General features: G+C 39.4%; 1 protein-coding gene across 14 annotated transcripts in view; it reads left to right on the top strand.

Moving 5' to 3' along the window:
* Window positions 1-21,860, top strand: part of ANKRD28 (ankyrin repeat domain 28) — a 212,977-nt gene that overhangs the window by 176,120 nt on the left and 14,997 nt on the right. For all 14 annotated transcript variants that reach the window (XM_060396614.1, XM_042238654.1, XM_042238665.1 and 11 more), the window contains 8 exons: window positions 1,851-1,991; window positions 10,861-10,972; window positions 11,894-11,920; window positions 12,340-12,414; window positions 15,128-15,329; window positions 16,413-16,500; window positions 16,729-16,846; window positions 17,375-17,594. In XM_060396614.1, coding sequence (XP_060252597.1) covers window positions 1,851-1,991; window positions 10,861-10,972; window positions 11,894-11,920; window positions 12,340-12,414; window positions 15,128-15,329; window positions 16,413-16,500; window positions 16,729-16,846; window positions 17,375-17,594 — 983 coding nt within the window. The remainder of the gene's footprint in view (window positions 1-1,850; window positions 1,992-10,860; window positions 10,973-11,893; window positions 11,921-12,339; window positions 12,415-15,127; window positions 15,330-16,412; window positions 16,501-16,728; window positions 16,847-17,374; window positions 17,595-21,860) is intronic.

The raw sequence follows: 21,860 nt of genomic DNA, 5'->3' as shown, positions 1-21,860 counted from the left end.
TTCTTAGAGACTCTATGGCCTAGTTTTGGTTCCAGAGCACTAGGAGGGAGGAAACAGGTCACAAATGTGAATGCAGGCTCCCTGTGTAGTCACTCAGCCAGTCCGCATTCTCACTGTTCAGCCCCAGACCTCACTGTTGCTTGCATCTGTGACTGCAGTGATTAAAGCCACCAGGGTCTGCTAAGTTACTTAGAGTGGAAATTGACCCAGTGTCTGTTAGAACCATATAGGAAAGGGTGGAAGGCAGTTTGAAAAACAGCTGAGCATGTTATAATGTTGTATGCATGCAACTTACGCAGTGTTATAAACCAATGTTACCTCAGTAAGAAAAAGAAGAAGAAAGGTGGCAATATGAGCAAAATTGTGTGTCAAGAGTTTGAGAATTATATCAGAGCATGTGATAAGAGAGAGTATGTGTTGGAAGGAAATGTGTGAATAATGTATCACTGCCTGGGAATGGTATAGTGCAGAGGTCAGTAGAATCAGGTGTGGTAGGGAATCAGAAGTGTGTGAGAGAAAAGTGAAAACAACTGTCTGACCCCGCCATTCCTTTGAGGAACAGACTGTTCCCATAAGCCTTCTGACTGAAGGAGCCAGTGACCCAGGAAATCAAAGATCACTTTTTCTTTGGAGTGCAATATTTTTATAGCTAATTTATATTTGTAAGTGTGCTTTTTTTTTTAAAGATTTATTTATTTTATGTATTTGGCTGTGCTGGATCTTCTTTGCTGTGTGGGCTCTCCTCTAGTTGTGGTGAGCGGGGCTCCCTCCAGTTGCAGTGGCTTGTTGCAGAGCACAGGCTCTAGGGCATGCAGGTGTAAGCAGACTTTAATCCAGCTCACATTAGTTAGTTTGTAGTGCATGAAGCACTGTATGCTACAGATAGGGCTTCTGAGTTTACAGGCTTGAAAATAATTCAGGATTAATTGCATCTTCAAAAATACTATTACTATATTATACTATTACCCAATGAAGTAAAATAAGTCTTCACTGTCATTTTCCCAGGTATATATTTTAGAAAACAATATGCCATGAAGACTCTGGACTAAATTCACCTTCACTTTTCTGTTTTCTTTCTTCTTCCTCTTTTTTTAAATGAAAAGTCATATGAATCATTACAGTTTTGTAATCTAAATACAGAAACTCCTAAATTTAATAGCATTCTTTTTCATTTCACTAACTGGAAAGAAATAAGCTACAAATATTCCATCTCTGGTAATTAACACAGTACCCTAGCTCTTCAAAGTGATGAAAAATCTTCAAAACTATGCATTTTTTGCTTGAGAAATCTGATATTACTGTGCAGCTCTCCCACATAGTTGATATTACAGCATTCTTTTTAATACTTCTGTATTTTTCTTACCATTTATTCCTCTACTGAGACGTAACAGAAGCTGCTACCTCTGTACTGTGAAACATTTGTATTAGTATCAGGGAAGCTTTGTTAAAATGAAAACTATTCTCAGATTGCTGATGGTATTAGGGAGGAAGAAGAACACAAGTTTTCAAGTTTTGGAGCAGAATATGAAGGGTATCATCCATAATTCACTCAAAAAACTGTAATTGTTACTGTCTGAGCTATGAAATGCTTTTAACTGTGTTTCTATCTTATTTTACATTCTTTTACTTTTAACTGTCTTTCTGTCTTATTTTGTTTTCTTAGAGGCTCTCAGGCATCTTGGTTTCTCCTAGCTTTCTGTCTGGCCCTTTGTAAGACTTAGTATATGGCAGAAATCAACCTCCAACTTACTATAAATACAGTATTTATAATTGGGTGGATCAACTGTGCTCTTACTTCCTGGGGTGTGTCCCTGACTGTTTTTTTCTTTTTTTTTAATTTGGGCAAAAAGATCTCCACTGCATTATGCCGCTGCCAACTGCAATTACCAGTGCCTGTTTGCTCTTGTGGGCTCAGGGGCAAGCGTGAATGACCTTGACGAGAGAGGATGCACACCCCTGCACTATGCGGCGACATCAGACACAGATGGCAAGTGAGTGTCACGTGGTGAGAATGAAGGGTCATTGTTTCCATAGACCAGCACCTTCTAGACGGGTGGCGACTTTCATAGCAAATTTGTATTTCCTTTTTGTGCTCTTTATTATTTCTTTCCCTGGGTGTTTAGTGTGGAAAATAAGTTGTTTTTATAGTTATTCTTAATCATAGTTATTACTACCTGCTTCTACCAGCAACCTGCCTTCTGAACTAATGAGGTGGTAGAAGAAGTATAAAGGTCCCTTTTTGTCCTCCCTTCCAGAAGCACATCTTAGTATCTATCACCTCCAAGCTTTTTCCACCTGACTTCTCAGAGGCAGCAGTGCTGAGTGTATAATCGGGAAAAGGAGAGGCAAGAGGTAGACGGACAGTGCCGTCAGAAGATGGGCAGAGACTGGACTACCAGTGTCCTCCAGAGGCAGAGCGTTCATATCCCCAAGGGATCCCTGTAAATTTGTGCTTAAATGGGGAGTAATTGAACTGGCAGAATTAGACACATAGTTAGTGCTAAATATTACTTAAGTAAATTATGTAGATAGCGAGTGAATAAATGTTGCCCAAGGATGACTTAATAAAAACAAATGAGAGATTTATAAATTCTTTCATAATTAATATTCACCTGAAGTTGGTCAGATGTCCGTACCTTAATGTATATTACCTTCTAGGAAGAAAATGAGCTCATTAGTCAGAGAAGGTATCTTTAGAATCTGTGGTATTCCCCATGAGTCTGAGTCAGTGAAGGGTAGAAAATAAAAATAATGGTTTTGAGGGAAAGATTTTATAAAATATACTTCAAGGAAGTTGCATTTAATAGAGATCTATTTCCTTATAAAAAGCATAATTTAATTATATTATTCACAAATATTAATTTATTATAAATTCTGTGTCTGTAGTTGCAAATCCCTTTTGTTATGTTGGATTTGTGGTTAAAATTCTAATCTTGAAAGCTCTAGTAAATATGCTATCAACGCTTTGTGTCTGCTGGTTTTGCATCTGCAGATTTGGGGAGCTGACTATATTCATTGTAGGGTTATGTTCACTTTTTTATAAGGGACTTCAGGGTTCATGGTCTTTGATATCCACAAGCACTCTTGCAACCAATCCCCCTTGGATACTGAAGAATGACTATATTTTCTTTTTGGAGAAATATATAATTTATATAGTTTCATATATATCAGAATAGTTAAATATAGATAATTTTTTAGAGAAGCTATAAATTATTTGAATTATGTTTTTGGGTAGTAGAGCTTTAAAGAAATCTGTGATAAACACTTTGTAAATCAGAAAGTGTTTGGGTAAATTTAGGTAAGTAGATTATTCTCTATTTTATAAATTTTGTAATTTCAAGATTTGATTTATAGGTTTTCCTAAAATAGATGATAGTTAAAATGACTATATCACATCAATAGTCCTTTACCACTATTCCCATAAACTGCTTATTGGATGTTACCCAATGATGTACATAAATTGCGTTGAGGTCACATAGGCACAGAGATTACCCTGTGGTCCTCCTGCCCTTAGACAGTTAAACCTGAATTCCTACACAAAAACATAAAAATGACAATGCTTAACCTATTCTGTTTGAGATTTGTGGTTTTATTTTAAGCCAGTCTACTTTTTCTTTAGAACTGTACTTAGTACTGAAGTGAATTAAATTGTTAGTTTTCTCAACTAATATAAGCTGTTTTGAGCAGTAGGCCAGAGAGATCTATTACTTAGACACTTAATTCTCAGTATCAATACAAGCAGCCTGATGTACTAGAAAGAACATGAGCTTTATCCAAAAGACCCAGTTTAAGTGTTGAGGTCTTCATATTATCCTCTTTGAGCCTGAGCAAGTAATTGTTAGGCAAAAACTTACTTATCTATAAAATTAGAATGAATCATCCTGAAAAACTGAAAGTCTTAGTCACTCAGTCGTGTGCAACTCTTTGTGACCCCATGGACTGTAGACCTCCAGCCTCTTCTGTCCGTGGAATTCTCCAGGCAAGAATACTGGAGTGGGTTGCCATTCCCTTCTCCAGGGGATCTTCCCAACCCAGGGATCAAATGCAGGTCTCCTGCATCGCAGGCAGATTCTTTACCGTCTGAGCCACCAGAGAAGCTAGATTCTTTAATATACATGACCTCGGTTTTCCCCACAATTCTAAGAAGTAGGCTTCATTCTCAGAATTGTGGGGAAAACTAAGGTCATGTGTGTTAAAGAATCTAGTGCTGTTTTTGGAGCCTCTCTCTTCTTTTTAAACTATCAGAATCCCTGAGGTCTTGTCTAACACCATCATTTATTAACTCTGATTTGTTCCCTGGGAACTTCTGGAAGCTCTACGCCACAGTAACCACAGAGACCAGAGGCATTCTCTCAGCAAGTTTTGGAGGCTTACATAATAGAATTAAAGCGTTGGTTTATTTTTTCGGATTCCAAGGCTATAAATCCCAGGAATAGGTTAGGTAATAAGAGAATCTGGAATAATTCATTCTGCTGCCAAAGCCAGAGTGAAATGTTTTCTAAAAGGAGAAACAAATTCCCAATGGCTTCAAATACTGTTACTAGCAATGTGTGTCTATTGGTTTCCTTCTTTAATGGTCGGTAATGTCCTGTTTCCCTCCCCAGGGAACGTTGTATACACTGTGGGATTTTTGACACGCTGCCATTGGTTCTCTGTTTTCAAAGTGACAAATACTAACTTATTATTAATGTACAGTTAGTAGCACAATTCTACTCTCTGTGTGTCCCTCTATCTTCAATTTCCATCAGTGTTGGAAAAATACATGACATCGTTTCTACTCACCCTGCTAGTTGTGCCCATCATCCTGATGCCTGCAATCGCTATAGGCAGTCATGACTCAGCAAACAAAAGCATTAAATGTATTCAGTACTTATAAACAAAACTCTTTGCCATTTGAACAGAAATAGGGCTGGCTATGAGCACAAGGGTAAGGACCTGGGGCTAAGGATGCTTATTCTGATTACGTATAAGGAAGAAGTCCTCATGCCTTTTCTTCTGTGATAACCACCAGTAACACAGGTATTTCCATAAATTTATGTAGATCGTTTCATGTCCCTCATAGTGTCATCGGGAGAAGGCAATGGCAACCCGCTCCAGTACTCTTGCCTGGAAAATGCTATGGACAGAGGAGCCTGGTAGGCTGCAGTCCATGGGGTTGCTAAGAGTTGGACATGACTAAGCGACTTCATTTCCACTTTTCACTTTCATGCATTGGAGAAGGAAGTGGCAACCCACTCCAGTATTCTTGCCTGGAGAATCCCAGGGACGGAGGAGCCTGGTGGGCTGCCATCTGTGGGGTCGCACAGAGTCGGACACTACTGAAGCAATTTAGCAGCAGCAGCAGCAGCGTAGTGTCATCCGAGTTACAGACCTACTATATAGTCTTTCTGTGTTCAAGTGGTTATAGATACATGTATTTATGAATACATAGATATATTTCACTAAGATACACTTTAGTGGAGATAGATTTTCACAAAAATGAAATCATATTTTGACTTCTAATAGCATTGGGTATTTTTGCCTGTTTTGAACCTTATATAAGTGGAATCATACATTCTTCTTGGAACTTTTATAATCCTTAGGTTTATTTCTAAGTATTTCATATTTTTACTGCCAAAATAAATCTTATCTTTAAATTTCCTTTTGCTATGAAATAGAGAAATACATTTGACTATTGTATATAATTTTGCATTCAGCAGCCTTTTTAACTGTTCTGGTTATGCATGTAGGACAGCATTAGGTTTGATACCTGTACTATCATTGCTGTGAGACCTTGGGTAGGTTACTTAAACTCTGCATTTCATCTGTGAAGTGGGAGTAATAGTCTGACCTATATGAGTTTCACTTCAGTCACTCAATTCAGTTCAGTTGCTCAGTCGTGTCCGACTCTTTGTGACCCCCATGCAGCACGCCAGGCCTCCCTGTCCATCACCATCTCCCAGAGTTCACTCAAATTCACATCCATCGAGTCAGTGATGCCATCCAGCCATCTCATCCTCTGTCGTCCCCTTTTCCTCCTGGCCCTAATCCCTCCCAGCATCAGAGTCTTTTCCAATGAGTCAACTCTTCGCATGAGGTGGCCAAAGTACTGGAGTTTCAGCTTCAGCATCATTCCTTCCAAAGAAATCCCAGGGCTGATCTCCTTTAGGATGGACTGGTTGAATTTTCTTGCAGTCCAGGGGACTCTCAAGAGTCTTCTCCAACTCCACAGTTCAGAAGCATCAATTCTGCGGTGCTCAGCTTTCTTCACAGTCCAACTGTCACATCCATACATGACCACTGAAAAAACCATAGCCTTGACTAGATGGACCTTTGTTAGCAAAGTAATGTCTCTGCTTTTCAATATGCTATCTAGGATGGTCATAACTTTCTGTCCAAGAAAGTAAGGATCTTTTAATTTCATGTCTGCAGTCACCATCTGCAGTGATTTGGAGCCCCCCAAAATAAAGTCTGACACTGTTTCCACTGTTTCCCCATCTATTTGCCATGAAATGATGGAACCAGATACCATGACCATAGTTTTCTGAATGTTGAGTTTTAACCCAACCTTTTTACTCTTCTCTTTCACTTTCATCAAGAGGCTTTTTAGTTCTTCTTCACTTTCTGCCATAAGGATGGTGTCATCTGCAAATCTGAGGATATTGATCTTTCTCACAGCAATCTTGATTCCAGTCTGTGCTTCATCCAGCCCAGTGTTTCTCATGATGTACTCTGCATATAAGTTAAATAAGCAGGATGACAATATAAAGCCGTGACGGACTCTTTTTCCCTATTGGAACCAGTCTTGTTCAATGTCCAATTCTAACTATTGCTTCCTGACCTGCATACAGATTTCTCAAGAGGGAGATCAGGTGGTCTGGTATTCCAGTCTCTTTCAGAATTTTCCACAGTTTCTTGTGATCCACACAGTCAAAGGCTTTGGCTTACTCAATAAAGCAGAAGTAGATGTTTTTCTGAAACTCCCTTGCTTTTTCGATGATCCAACAGATGTTGGCAATTTGATCTCTGGTTCCTCTGCCTTTTCTAAATCCAACTTGACCATCTGGAAGTTCACATTTCACATACTGTTGAAGCCTGGCTTGGAGAATTTTGAGCATTACTTTGCTAGTGTGTGAGATAAGTGCAATTGTGCGGTAGTTTGATCATTCTTTGGCATTGCCTTTCTTTGGGATTGGAATGAAAACTGACCTTTTCCAGTCCTGTGACCACTGCTGAGTTTTCCAAATTTGCTGGCATATTGAGGGCAGCACTTTCACAGCATCATCTTTCAGAATTTGAAATAGCTCAACTGGAATGCCATCACCTCCACTAGCTTTGTTTGTAGTGATGCTTTCTAAGGCCCACTTGAGTTCACGTTCCAGGATATCTGGCTCTAGATGAGTGATCACACCATCGTGATTATCCGGGTCGTGAAGATCTTTTTTGTACGGTTCTTCCATGTATTCTTGCCACCTCTTCTTAATATCTTCTGCTTCTGTTAGCTCCATACCATTTCTGTCCTTTATCGAGCCCATCTTTGCATGAAATGTTCCCTTGGTATCTCTAATTTTCTTGAAGAGATCTCTAGTCTTTCCCATTCTGTTGTTTTCCTCTATTTCTTTGCATTGATCACAGGAAGGCTTTCTTCTCTCTCCTTGCTGTTCTTTGGAACTCTGTATTCAGATGGGCATATCTTTCCCTTCCTCCTTTGCTTTTCACGTCCCTTCTTTTCACAGCTATTTGTAAGGCCTCCTCAGACAACCATTTTGCCTTTTTGCATTTCTTTTTCTTGGGGATGGTCTTGATCCCTGCCTCCTGTACAGTGTCACGATCCTCTGTCCATAGTTCTTCAGGCACTTTTTTTATCTGATCTGATCCCTTGAATCTGTTTGTCACTCCACTGTATATCATAAGGGATTTGATTAAGGTCATACCTGAATGGTCTAGTGGTTTTCCCTACTTTCTTCAATTTAAGTCTGAATTTGGCAGTAAGGAGTTCATGATCTGAGCCACAGTCATCTCTTGGTCTTGTTTTTGCTGACTTGATAGAGCTTCTCCATCTTTGACTGCAAAGAATATAATCAATCTGATTTCGGTGTTGACCATCTGGTGATGTCCATGTGTAGAGTCTCCTCTTGTGTTGTTGGAAGAGAGTGTTTGCTATGACCAGTGCATTTTCTTGACAAAACTCTATTAGTCTTTGCCCTGCTTCATTCCATATTCCAAGGCCAAATTTGCCTGTTACTCCAGGTGTCTCTTGACTTCCTACTTTTGCATTCCAGTCCCCTATAATGAAAAGGACATCTTTTTGGGTGTTAGTTTTAAAAGGTCTTATAGGTCTTCATAGAACCGTTCCACTTCAGCTTCTTCAGCGTTACTGTTCGGGGCATAGACTTGCATTACTGTGATATTGAATGGTTTGCGTTGGAAACGAACAGATATCATTCTGTCATTTTTGTGATTGCATCCAAGTACTGCCTTTTGGACTCTATTGACTATGATGACTACTCCATTTCTTCTAAGGGATTCTTGCCCACAGTAGTAGATATAATGGTCATTTGAGTTAAATTCGCCCATTCCAGTCCCTTTTAGTTTACTGATTCCTAAAATGTCGACGTTCACTCTTGCCATCTCCTGTTTAACCACTTCCATTTACCTTGATTCATGGACCTAACTTTCCAGGTTCCTATGCAATATTGCTCTTTACAGCATCAGACTTTACTTCCATCACATGTCACATCCACACCTGGGCGTTGTTTTTGCTTTGGCTCCATCCCTTTATTCTTTCTGGAGTTATTTCTCCACTGATCTCTTCTAGCATATTGAGGTAGAGTGTCATATGAGATAGAGCATCAAAATTGCTTGAACAATACCTGATACATTACCATCTTCCTATACGGATGAGCCATAGTTTTTAAACTCTGGTTAATGCCTGTCTTATGTAAGCACTGGCTGTTGTGTGTGCCCTGTGGTCAGGGAGAGTCGGAGGCCTCTGCTGACAGGGCCACAGTCCCTGCCCGTGGGTGCACGCTCCTCTGCCAGGGCTCTGAGCAGCCATGGAGCACGTGCGTTGCATTCAGTCCAGAAAAAGTGGTAGGAGTCCTGGTGGTGGAGGGAGAGTAGGAGCAATCTAAGTGGTTTGAGCATCTCCCCAGGTTAAATTAGAGGCTTATTTGGGATGAAGATATTTAATTTGTCTAACAGATGAAGAAAACAAAGTATTTACCAGTGAGTGTGGTTTATTACTTAGGTATTTAGCCACAAATATTCCTCCAGATTTTGCATACATATAGTTAATTTTAGGGGAACGAGGGTTTCATAGAAAATTTCCCTGTCTTAATTTTCTGAGTTTTAAAAAATGAACATGTGTTAACTTACAGTGAGAAAGTGAGGGTCGACTCTCTGCCTTCTCAATTGCAAGTCAGAAGTGAGGTCTAGATTTTCAAGATTAAGCAGTTTTGTGGTCTGGTATTTTATAAACACCCAGGTTAAAGTGTCACTAACTCATTAACCCGTGTGCTGAAGCATTTGTAGCAAGGAAAGAACACCTGAAGAAAAGACACAAGGTCTAGTCCTTGCTTCTAACCCAAAGATTGGGAGCAAGTGATTTACTTTTCCTGAATGTCAGTAATTTTTTCATTTGTTAAAGATAATGCTCACAAAGTAGTTATGAAAATTCATACTGCTTTCGCAAAATTTGAAAGGCATGGCAGTAGAAGTAATTTTATAGTTGTAAATCAACTTTTAGTCTTTGTTTTGCTGTAGGAGACAAGTCATCTAATAATGTGAAGGTAAACTATTATATGATAGGAACTTCTGCATGTATTATGGTTGAATTATTTCAGACCAGTTAATGCTGTACACTTGCAGTTAGTCACAGTAAGTAGTGCTTTGAGACTTGCCCTCCTACTTCAGAAAGTAAGAATGAACTAACCTACTTGTTTTTCTTTCCTTAAATAAATCTTTTTTTTCCCTGTACTCATGTATCGGCCAGTTATCTTAAAATAGTTTGTTCCACTGATAGAATCTGCCTTGTATTCAAGTCTTGGTAAGGACAACTATTTCTGCTTTATCATTCACATCTAGAAAACTTGATTAAAGATAGAAAGATATGCCCTTGAGTGAAATGTTTGTGCTTTTAAAGCAAACTTAATAAAAAACATGAATGGTGTTTATTTAGTTGAATTTGTACCTCCATCTGTAAGGTGAATAAACAGAAACCATTTCACCATAAAGGTGAAAAACTATTTGTCCAAGGTGGATGGTATCAAACTAACTCTAGAGATAAATCTTTTAATTTCTAATTCAGTACTCTTTTTTTGGCTATAGTAACAATAACAGTTATCAAAATTATAACAAATTGTGAATCTTAAAGTCCTTTTAAAATTACTTTCTTCATAGTGTAATAGCACAGGAATAAAGTGTATTTCCTGTGAGAAGATCTTTCTTGTTACCTGTATACCAGTTGTGCATTTTTCCCACACTTTCCAGTTCTCTAAAGCAAGATCTTTGAATTCTGATCTTGGTTTTGGGAGGTATTTCTACATCCTTTCTTGAGCTTCCTAATGAGATATCATACTTATTCTGTGGTCCAGATAGATTGGAGCCTCCCACCACTGGGAGTCTAATCTGTCAAACTGAGTAGGCTGACAGGTGCCATAGATGGACAAGCTGTGGATAAAGAAGATTCTCTTATGAACATTTCATTTGTAGTTTTGTGATACATGCAGTCAGTGTCATTTAAATGTTAAATTTATGTAGTATAGGTATATTCATCATTTTTACATTATTCAAGGGTAAGAAAAATTGCCAGTTTTGAGTTTGTTTTTATCATTGGTTAAAATGCAGGATTTAGAATTTTGAAATATCTAACTGTGATAGGTGCCTGGAATACTTACTAAGAAATGATGCAAATCCAGGGATCCGGGACAAGCAAGGATACAATGCCGTTCATTATTCAGCTGCGTATGGTCACCGTCTGTGTCTTCAGCTGGTAAGAATCCTGAGTTCTTGTGGAAGGACCAGTGTGAGTTTACGTTCTGATAACGCAATGACAGTGAGAGTAGATGGATCAAGAAATAGTTGTCTTGTAAGGTCTTTAGATCCGTTTCCATCTTAAACTCACACTGCTTCATTAAGCCTTCTTTCTTTCCCTCTCCCTTTCACAGAGAAGGGCAGAAAGAAGTTAGATCTCTGGAGAGGTCTCCTTGTGTCCTTCCCTTAGAAAGCCCTATGCCCACCTAACATTCACTGCCCCTGCCTCGTGAAACATTTTCCAGAAGGCATTAAAGAACTGTAACCTTGGCATATGTGAGAAATCATGTCCCTGTGAGAAGATTCCCCTGCATATTTAGGTGTTCTGAAAGGCCCAGTCTGATAGCAGTCTGTCCTGAAAAGGGAGACTCATCGGCTGCAATGGAACTTTTTATTTCCAATGTGGTCTCATTCCTGAATGTTATACGCCATTCACCCAACTCAGCCAAACCAAAAGGCAAGTTAAATGATTCTCAGGTGTGTGGTACATGCCTCACGTTACAGGTTTCTTCATTTAAGTTTACTTATAAAGTAACATTGCTTTCCTTAAAGGGGGAGTAAAATTCAAGAAGGGTGGGTAAAAAAAAGAAAACGGAGGTTGTCATACTCACTATAGCATTTAGAACCCTGCTACAGAAATACTGTTTCCTTAGGTTAGTATGGTATTTCTAAACTAGAATCTGAAACCCTTGTATATAGATTTTTGGTCTATTGTACAGTTGTTTACTTAAAAGACTATAAAATTTTGGAGGCAAAGCACAAGTTCAGAAGGGAATTTAACAAAGCCATAGGTAAATAAAGACATGTAGTTTGCATTTATCTCTTTACTATATATGACCGCTTCTTCAACTCAATATTTTTATTTTAAATTTTATTTCAGATTGCAAGCGAAACTCCTTTAGATGTTGTAAGTATTACTCAGTTTTCCCGCTTCTATTCAGAGTATTTCAGTATTTGCTCTCACTTGAACTGGAGCCTGTCTGACACATTCCTGGGAACAAAGATGGTGAAATCATGTTTGTGAGGGAGGGGGACGGAGGTGGTTCTTACTTGGTGGCAGTTAAATAGCATTTCTGTCAAAGTCGGATTTTGTAGCCATTCCCTCAGAACTGTTAGTGTGTGGTCCAGATTTTCAGGATAATCCATTCTGTAAGGTTTCTGAGTTTAGTTTTCGTAATATAATGTTTTGGGATTTTTAAATTCATGTTCAAGTATCCACTTGTACTCTAAAAATGGATTTGAACTTGGGGGAGGGGGACGAGAAATAACTGCTATGATACGTCTAAAAGTGCCATTTCTGACATTTAAAATTCTTTTCTTTCTCAGTTAATGGAAACATCGGGAACAGACATGCTGAGTGATTCAGACAATAGAGCAACAATAAGCCCTTTACACTTGGCTGTAAGTACTGCCTTCACAGCCAGCTTGATGGGTGGTTTACTGAAAATATCTCATAGCTGTTTGTGCTGACTCAAACTGGGCCCGGGGACTTTGGGTCCTGATGATGATGGTCGTAGAATTAGAGCTGTGAGAACTTGATTGATGCAGAGAATTCTTTAATGTGCTTTTGTTTGTCTTTAAAAAAGGAAGGGGGGATGAGTTTAATTTCCCCCAGACCTGCTCTAAGGAGAGAATATGCCTGAGATGTGAACTTTAAAATGACCCGCCCTAGTGGAATGGCTTTGCATTCTTAAGCAGATAATACAGGAACAGTAATTTCTGTGCATTTCTACAACGTTTTGCTTACTTTGTGATTTTGGGGGTGGTAAGAGTGTGTTCACTGGTCCTTTGGTTTCTCATGCTATAGGATTTAGTTTCATGATTTTCTAGCTTCGCTAATGTCCATCACTAAGAGGAGAAGGTAGGAGAGAGTGTGACAGTTAAGTCATATATAGGAATGAATGATCTTAAGGATTTCAGGCAGGGCTCAATCTCATTCCTTCTGTGCTGAGAGAATTATCTTTGAAACACAGCATGTTGTGGGAGGTGGGGGGACTTTGAGAGTTAGGAGAATTGGGCACTGTCACTGTTTGTGAGACCTCTGGTTTCAAGTGCAGTAAACTGTTTTAAGGGTCTATACTTACTGTGTGTCACTAAAAGTTCAGTGACCCATTTGTTTCCTCTCACAAATACTATCATTTTTTGTCTTAATATCCTTCTGGCGTATTTTCTGACACTGACACGTGCACACTGAATTTTCTGCCTATCTTTCTGCCCCTTTCTCCCCAGCAGTACTCCCTACCATGGTCTAGATAACTAAGAAGACGTGCTGAAGCTCCTTGCTTCCTTGCCCTTTGGGTCTTTGGAAATGCTATCTACTCTTCTAGACCTGCATAGTAAATAAGTCATCTGGAAGTGCAAAGCCAGCATGGAGAAAATAGCCATTTTACTATGGGTGGCAAGAACTGACGTCTGAGCAGATGACGAGGCAGTTCTCCCCGCGTTGTTATCCTCACTCTCACGATAATAGCGCCTCATCTCTGAAGCACTTCCTAGGTGCCAGACCAAGCACTCTGTCAAGTTTTTGAATACATTCTCTCCAAAAGTTTAGTTCTTTTAACTAGTCATTTTACTCCGTGGCTATTGCGAAGAGTGCTGTTATGAACAGGGGTGCGCCAAATAGTATTTTTAAGCTGAAATGGAAACAGTTTTATGATTTTTATAATCAGGTTCAGTGAAATATGGTTAGACCACCACTTTGGCATTTTGTATCTGTCCCTGGGTGGTTTTCAGAAATTACCTAAGTGATTTTTTTCCTTCTAAACTCTCAATCTGGGACAGCTTGCTGCAGTGAAGACACACCAGCCTGAGGGCTGAGGAAACTGGCCTTGGTTCTGCCTTCACACATGCTAGACACCTGAGCCCCTGTCCTAGCCCTGTCAGAGGCGCCGTGAGGACAGGAGCCCTGTGCACACCATCCTGGCCTCTAGCTGTCCTTCTCTTAGTGGTGTCATTTTATTGACCTGATATTGAAGAACAAGCCTAGAGGTGATCCTCAGACAGTAGAGCTCAGTGATCTCCAGTCATTTCACCTTGAAGGAGTCAGAAACATCAAGAGATCAGTAAGGCCCAGAGCAGCTTTATCTCCTGGTGGTCCTTTGTGACATTTTCCACAAGAAGTAGCTTAACAGCCCTTTGATACAGTGTGGGGCCCTCTTTCTAGCTAAATACCTCTTTTTAGAAGCAAGTGATATTTAGCACAAACATGGTAGGATCTTATATTTTTCAATTCTAAATGAAAAGTTCACACGGGATTATTTACAGTTTTGCTTGTATGTGCTAAGCTGCAGGTCTGAACAGCATCAGAAAATTACTTGTTCCTTGTCTAAAAGGGGTGACATGAGTGAACAGAGAAGACATTCCTTCCCCACCAGAACCGTCTTTGTTGCCTTTATGTCCTGCTCAGCGTCCAGTCCAATAAGCGTGATAGATGTTCAGTTGACATGTTGGTTTTGAAGTGAATTCTCTGGAGAGCCCCTTTTTCAGATTGTATAAAGGGGGAGTTTCAGACAAATCTTAAAACCTTCTTGCTCTGCTGTACTCTAGGACAGTGCCTAGCACCTAGCAGTTATTCCAGCAGGGCTCAGTTTAAATATTTTTGAAAAGAAAATTTTTGTTTGAAATATGGCACCTTGTAGGATAGGGTCATCATTTGACTTTGAGAAATCACAGGGCGCAAGTGCTGGCTGAGCTTCAGTTGCTACTCTCATGATTGAGGTGTAGTAGCATTCTGCCAGGGTGAAGTGGGGCCCTGAACTATGATGAGGAACTTGGGCTTTGGAATCAGAGACTCAGAGCAAAGTCTTCCTTAGAACCCACGTCACGCATCACAGAGTGTCTGCCATAAACCAGATGTTATATACTCGTGAAAAGATCACCTGTCATTTGATCTTGTATTATTTGTGGAATAATCATCCCTAACACTGCAGCCTACTAATTGATTATTAGAAAAATTTTAGTTAACTTTCTTAATTATCAATACAGAAGTTTTGGATCATCTTAAATACAATGACGTGAAGACAAGTTTGCTTACTCCTTTATGTTCTAGGGTTTCTAAGAACTTAATCAGTCTAAATACATGTATTATTTTAATTTATATTTTGTTTGTTCCTAGGCCTATCATGGTCACCATCAAGCCCTGGAAGTGTTAGTACAGTCTTTGTTAGATCTCGACGTGAGGAATAGTAGTGGAAGAACGCCCTTGGACCTGGCGGCCTTCAAGGGCCATGTAGAATGTGTGGACGTTCTCATTAATCAGGGAGCCTCAATCTTAGTCAAAGACTATATTTTGAAGAGAACACCTATACATGCAGCAGGTATGTCAAAGACTCTGAACGATTTTATTTACTACTTTCCATCTAATACGCTCTTCTTTTTCACTTTCTTGTATATTATACTCCTGGTAATTGTTTTAAACATTTTGATTGTAAAAATTATAATGATTCTACTCTCAGGGAAAAGATAACAGCAAGATTATATCACTTTAAAAAATATATTTTCTACTTTAGAAATTGGATAATACTCTAACTTTTGAAGTACTTTTATCAGCAACACCAAGAAAGCACAATACATTTTTACTTCATTTTGATGGAAATTATCTTGGATTGGTGTGTGCTTTCATTTAACAACTGATAAATATTTTACTTACTGTACCAGGGTACTGCATTAAACATTTAATCAGACAGGAGTTACAAAGTGTCTGCCATGTGAGAACTACTTCTCGGAGTGTTTTGTGATGTTGTGGATTTGTGAAAATGGAAAGCCACATAACCCTGCCACTGTGATGACTCGGTACTCTCTGTGTATCACTACAGATAAAGAGTCACCACTCTCTACTGGAATTACTACAAGGCAGTGTTCATTTTAAATAACGAATTCAAGACCGATAGAGGTGAAGAAGTCCTAGTCGAGTATGTTTCTCATCCCCAGTACACTGTGCACTCATCAGTAGCTAGCTGCCGTGTACTGAGTATCAGTGAATAAGTTTAAAAACAAGAAAAAAATGATGGGACTAAACCGAATTGCCTAGAAGAATCCACAAGAATCACATCTAAAATCAGGAAAGAAGGAGAACTTTCACTATCAGGGATAAAAATATTTCCCAGATGCCCTTCAGACTTCTGAACGTCTCAGTGGGCAGAGCTTGAAACCAGCCATTGGCAAAGGAAACTGTGACTGACCTGTCTGATCGTGGTGTCACCCCGTGTCTGGGGGTAGGCTGCCCTTCCGAAGTACATTGCCGCCACCAGAGCACTAAATCACATGAGCATTTTCTTTCTTGCTTAATTCAATGAGTAGTCTAAAATTATATCAAGAAAATGTGGTTTAAGATGGACATTTTTTACTGTATCATTATGTATGTATATATAATTGCTGAAATTTATAAATATCCCTTACAGCAACCAATGGTCATTCGGAATGCTTACGGCTACTAATAGGAAATGCTGAACCACAGAATGCAGTAGATATTCAAGATGGAAATGGACAGTAAGTTTTCATCATTTTTTAAATCAGTTTAAGGATTTTCAGTCTTCATACTTTTGCCCCTATTTTGGTAAGTCTGGCACAGTGTGTAACTAAGCAACATCCAGTACAGCTTTTTAAGTGTACTTTAAAGGTGAGTCACAGAAAGACTTGTTTAGAAAGCAGGCCAGCTCAGTGTGCTCTCACGGGCGAGGTCTCAGTGGTGACGGAGCTGCTCCTGTTGTTGCCCAGGACTCCTCTGATGCTGTCTGTGCTCAACGGGCACACAGACTGTGTGTACTCACTGCTCAACAAAGGCGCAAACGTCGATGCCAAAGACAGGTGGGGAAGGACGGCCTTGCACAGAGGGGTAAGCAGAAGCATTCTTGCCTGAAAGTTTTTATGACCTCATTTTACCTAAAACTGAACAAGGCTGTGTTTCTGTTTCTCTTCATTAAGTTTTTACCAAATAATCTTTACTGTTTCTTTCACTGTCTCAGGTTTTGAACTCTGATTTTAAGCAACCACAAAGCACAACTTAATCCAGAGAAAGATAATATTGAAACAAAATTTAAAAACCCTAAAACCTTGAATAGTCTTATACATTTTTTTTCTTTTCTTTCTTACACATTTTTAATCTTAACTTTTTCACTTTTGAAATATTTTCATTCAATTAAAAGGCCCTTTTTCCTAGTTTTCATATTACTCTTATTTTGAAAAAATCACTGCTGTAACTAAATTCTCAAGCCACTTTCAAAAAAAGTACTCAAAATATGGTAAATGCCTTGCCTGGTGAGAGGACATGGGGAGTATGGACTTGAAAATCCCTAGTTCGCTGTCCTTGGCATGTAGTGCCCAACATAGTGCATTCAGTGGCATGCAAAAATTTTCTTTTCAGGCAGTCACAGGCCATGAAGAGTGTGTGGATGCATTACTTCAACATGGTGCTAACTGCTTATTTCGAGATAGCAGGGGCCGGACACCAATACACTTGTCAGCTGCCTGTGGACACATCGGTGTTCTTGGAGCCCTTCTGCAGTCAGCAGCGTCTGCGGATGCAAACCCAGCCCTGGTGGACAGTCACGGATACACAGCACTCCACTGGGCCTGCTACAATGGTTAAGTACACAGACCCGCATCCCCTGCCCGCTGTGTCGCGTGCCACAGAGGGGTAGCTGCCGTGCCACGTCCTGACTGCCGTGAGAATGTCAGATGCTAGACTGGCGTCTGCAGGTGCTTTCTGAGCTCTCTGCAAGTCAGGGTCCTTATATCAGCAGCGACATGTGCGGTCGACGTTGTAAGAGAGTGGAGTCCTAGCAGAATAGATCATAGAAGTGGAAACTAGGAACTTCGGGATACTTTCACAGTTAAGTGACTTGGCTGCATGGTTACGACAGACTTAGCTTCTGGGAGAATAATTGTCACCATTAGTCCTTTTACAGGTAATCTCACCAAAGGTCAGTGAGAGAAGTATAAAGCTATTTTTAACGCACAGATGTTAAAAACAGGATTTGGCTTTTGAAATGTCACTAAAATAATTTAACTAACAGCCTGTTGAGAGATTTGCTCATCTTAGATAACAGTTGACTCTATTACGTATAGTGTAAAACATCAGTTCTGTTGAAGTGTGTGCTTAGGGCATTATCAAGGATATGAAGGATTTTTTATTTGTTGTTTTGAATTTCAGTGTGGCATTCAGGTTATTGTTGGTCATAAGAACATATCTATAAAACTAGCTGAGAATTCTAACAGCTTTCCCTCAAAATGTACAGAAAATAGAAATTACCTCTTTATATAATATCCACTTGCTTAAAAAGAATAAATATAGTGGCTGTTCTAAACTTCAGCTAACTGCCTCGCCACAGAGGAGGCGTCTATCTTTTTGTAATACACTGTTTCACGTGATTCTCTTACTGGGAACCATTTTGAGAAATAATTGTTGAGTTGCAGTAAAAGAGGAGAAATATGAATCTTGCAAAGTTACATTAATAATTTAAACATTTTCATGAGCATTTTCTAGATACACTATTTTAATTTTCATATTAATCCTTGTATCAGAATTGAGAGCTCTATTCTTTTGTTCTGAGAAAGCATTGCTCTCTTCTTGAGGATTGACCACATTTGGTCATTTTGCAACTCTGAATATTGATTGTTGTTGTTTAGTAGCTCAGTCGTGTGTGACTCTCTGCCACCCCATGGACTGCAGCATGCCATGCCTCCCTGTCCATCACCATCTCCCGGAGCTGGCTCAAACTCATGTCCATCGAGTCAGTGATGCCATCCAACCATCTCATCCTCTGTCTTCCCCTTCTCCTCCCGCCTTCAGTCTTTCCCAGCGTCAGGGTCTTTTCTAATGAGTCAGCTCTTCACATCAGGTAGCCAAAGTATTTGAGCTTCAACTTCAGCATCAGTCCTTCCAGTGAATATTCAGGATTGATTTCCTTAAGGATTAACTGGTTTGATCTCTTTGCAGTGCAAGGGACTCTCAAGAGTCTTCTCCAATACCACAGTTCAAAAGGTCTTTGATGCTCAGCCTTCTTTATGGTCCAACTCTCACATCCATACATGACTACTGGAAAAACCATAGCTCTGACTAGACAGACCTTTGTCAGCAAAGTAATATTTCTGCTTTTTTAATATACCGTCTAGGTTGATCATAGCTTTTCTTCAGAGAAGCAAGCGTCTTTTAATTTCATGGCTGCAGTCACCATCTGCAGTGATTTTGGAGCCCAAAAAACTAAAGTCTGACACTGTTTCCACTGTTTCCCCATCTATTTGCCATGAAGTGATGGGACCAGATGCCATGATCTTCCTTATTTGAATGTAGAGTTTTAAGCCAGTTTTTTCACTCTCCTCTTTCACCTTCATCAAGAGGCTCTTTACTTCCTCTTTACTTTCTGTGATAAGGGTGGTGTTATCTGCATATCTGAGGTTATTGATATTTCTCCTGGCAATCTTGATTCCAGCGTAAGCTTCATCCCGGCAATTCATGTGATATACTCTGCACAGAAGTTAAATAAGCAGGGTGACAGTATATAGCCTTGACGGACTCTCTTCCCAATTTTGAACCAGGCCTTTGTTCCATGTGTGGCTCTAACTGTTGCCTTTTGACCTGCATACAGGTGTCTCAGGAGGGAGGTAAGGTGGTCTGGTATTCCTGTCTCTTTAAGAATTTTCCACAGTTTGTTGTAATACACACAGTCAGAGGCTTTAAGCATAGTCAGTGAAGCAGAAGTAGATGTTTTTCTGGAATTCTCTTGCTTTTTCTGTGATCCAGCAGATGTTGGCAATATGATCTCTGGTTCCTCTGCCTTTTCTAAATCCATCTTGAACATCTGGAATTTCTTGGTTCAAGTACTGTTGAAGCCTAGCTTTGAGAATTTTGAGCATTATTTTGCTAGCATGTGAGATGAGCACAATTGTGCGGTAGTTTGAGCATTCTTTGGCATGGCCTTTCTTTGGAATTGGAATGAAAACTGACCTTTTCCAGTCCTATGGCCACTGCTGAGTTTTCCAAATTTGCTGGCATATTGAGTGCAGCACTTTCACAGCATCATCTTTTAGGATTTGAAATAGCTCAGCTGGAAATCCATCACCTCCTCTAGCTTTGTTCATAGTGATGCTTCCTAAGGCCCACTTGACTTCACATTCCAGGATGTCTAGCTCTAGGTGAGTGATCACACCATCACTATATTGATGGTACCATGGGAAACTTGAATAGTTAAATATATTGCTAATTCAAAAGCTTAGTCAGTTTCTTTCTTTCTTTTTTTTTTTTTTAACTATACCAGATCTTTAGCCAGAGCAGGTTTGAAACTATAAAAACCTTTGGATTTCAACTCTTCCTTTGCATTACAGTGTAATTTGACATCTTACAAGTACAGGGAAAATCAAATAGGAGTAAGACATCTAGAGATGGGAAATTTATTTAAGAAATCAGTGAGATAAAACTATTTTGAAGCAGACTTTTATTGCCTTTTTTTTTTTTTTTTTTGATCAGTGAGAATTAGCTCTTGGAAACATCATACAGTAAGGTATTTTTCCTCAGGTAGAGCATTTAGTTGTAAAAATACTGTTGCATCTGTCCTTTGGAGAGTTGGTATTTATTATTATAACATTCCTACCAGGTCCTTCTGGAGAACATGGTTTTCTTTAAGTGAGTTCCCTACTCCATCACTGCTGAATTTAGCCTCTCTGAGCACATTGTGTGCAAGACAAAATTTTGCCCAAACTACATGCTCGGTTGCCGTTTAAAGATTATAACAGATGTGTCTAGTTTCCAGGCTCTAGTAGAATTGGTAATGATCCTGAATTGAGCTGGAAGAAATCAGATGTGTGTTGCCTCTATGTGCAGGGAATGTACAGGCAGTGTAAAACTAATACCATATTTACAGCCAAAAGGCTATTTTACAGTTTTGGCATTCTGAGAGTAGAATATGTAAATAGTTTTACTTTGACTAGTAATTGTACAGTTGAAAAGAAAATTGGAAGCACTCCAGCAGAACAGAAAACAGTCTCTTAAAATGGAATGGTGACAGCACTTTAGAAGAGAACCGGTTATACATGGTCAGCTTTTAACATTCAGATTTTTGGTTTGTGGAGTCATTTAGTTGCAGAACTAAGAATATTTACATGATCTCATGTGTTCCTTTCAAAAATTTATCAATTTTTTCTGATGCTTGTAAGCATCTTCAAAATAGCCCTCTAAAACATGAGGAGACCAGTTTTCTCCTTCTTTGATAAACCAGGACACAAAGTGAAGTTTTTCAGCTTAACATGATACAGCGATGACTGCTGGCCCTAGGACTCCCCTTTAGCTGTCCACAGTCTGCTCAGGTGGTGACTCTCATATTTTTCCATTTCAGGACCTGTGGCTTATAGCTATTAATATTTACTGTATGGTACATTAGGACTGAAAAATTTAAGATGTTTATTTTAAAATAATAATGAATCTATTACATGTTAATATAAATAGCATTTTTATGAAAAAATAACTATTTTTTAAAAAATACAGTAGCAGATTTCTTCGATGGCTTGTTTTAAGAAAAGAATAGTTTACAGTCCCACCCTGGAGTTCCGAGACCACACCTTGAGAACTGCTATCCCAGGAAAATAGGAAACCCTCGAATCAGTACTGGACCATTGTCCTTCGCTACTTCTTGGCCATGAGTTAACCTTTGGAGAGGGAGAGTTCAAGCAGGGTTTCTCAGCTCTGTTGACACTGGGGGCCAGATAATGTTTACTCCTTTGTTGTAGCGGTCCTGTGCTTGCAAGAGGTTTAGCAGCAGCCCTGCCTTTCACCCACTAGATGCCACAGCACTTCGCTACCCCATCTCCAGTGTCATAAGCAGAACTGTCTCTAGATGTGACCAAGGTCCTCTGAG

Source organism: Ovis aries, chromosome 1, assembly GCF_016772045.2.
Source record: "Ovis aries strain OAR_USU_Benz2616 breed Rambouillet chromosome 1, ARS-UI_Ramb_v3.0, whole genome shotgun sequence".
Lineage (NCBI taxonomy): Eukaryota > Metazoa > Chordata > Mammalia > Artiodactyla > Bovidae > Ovis > Ovis aries.
Note: the sequence above shows the minus strand (reverse complement) of the source record. Positions and strands in the feature narration are given on the sequence as shown.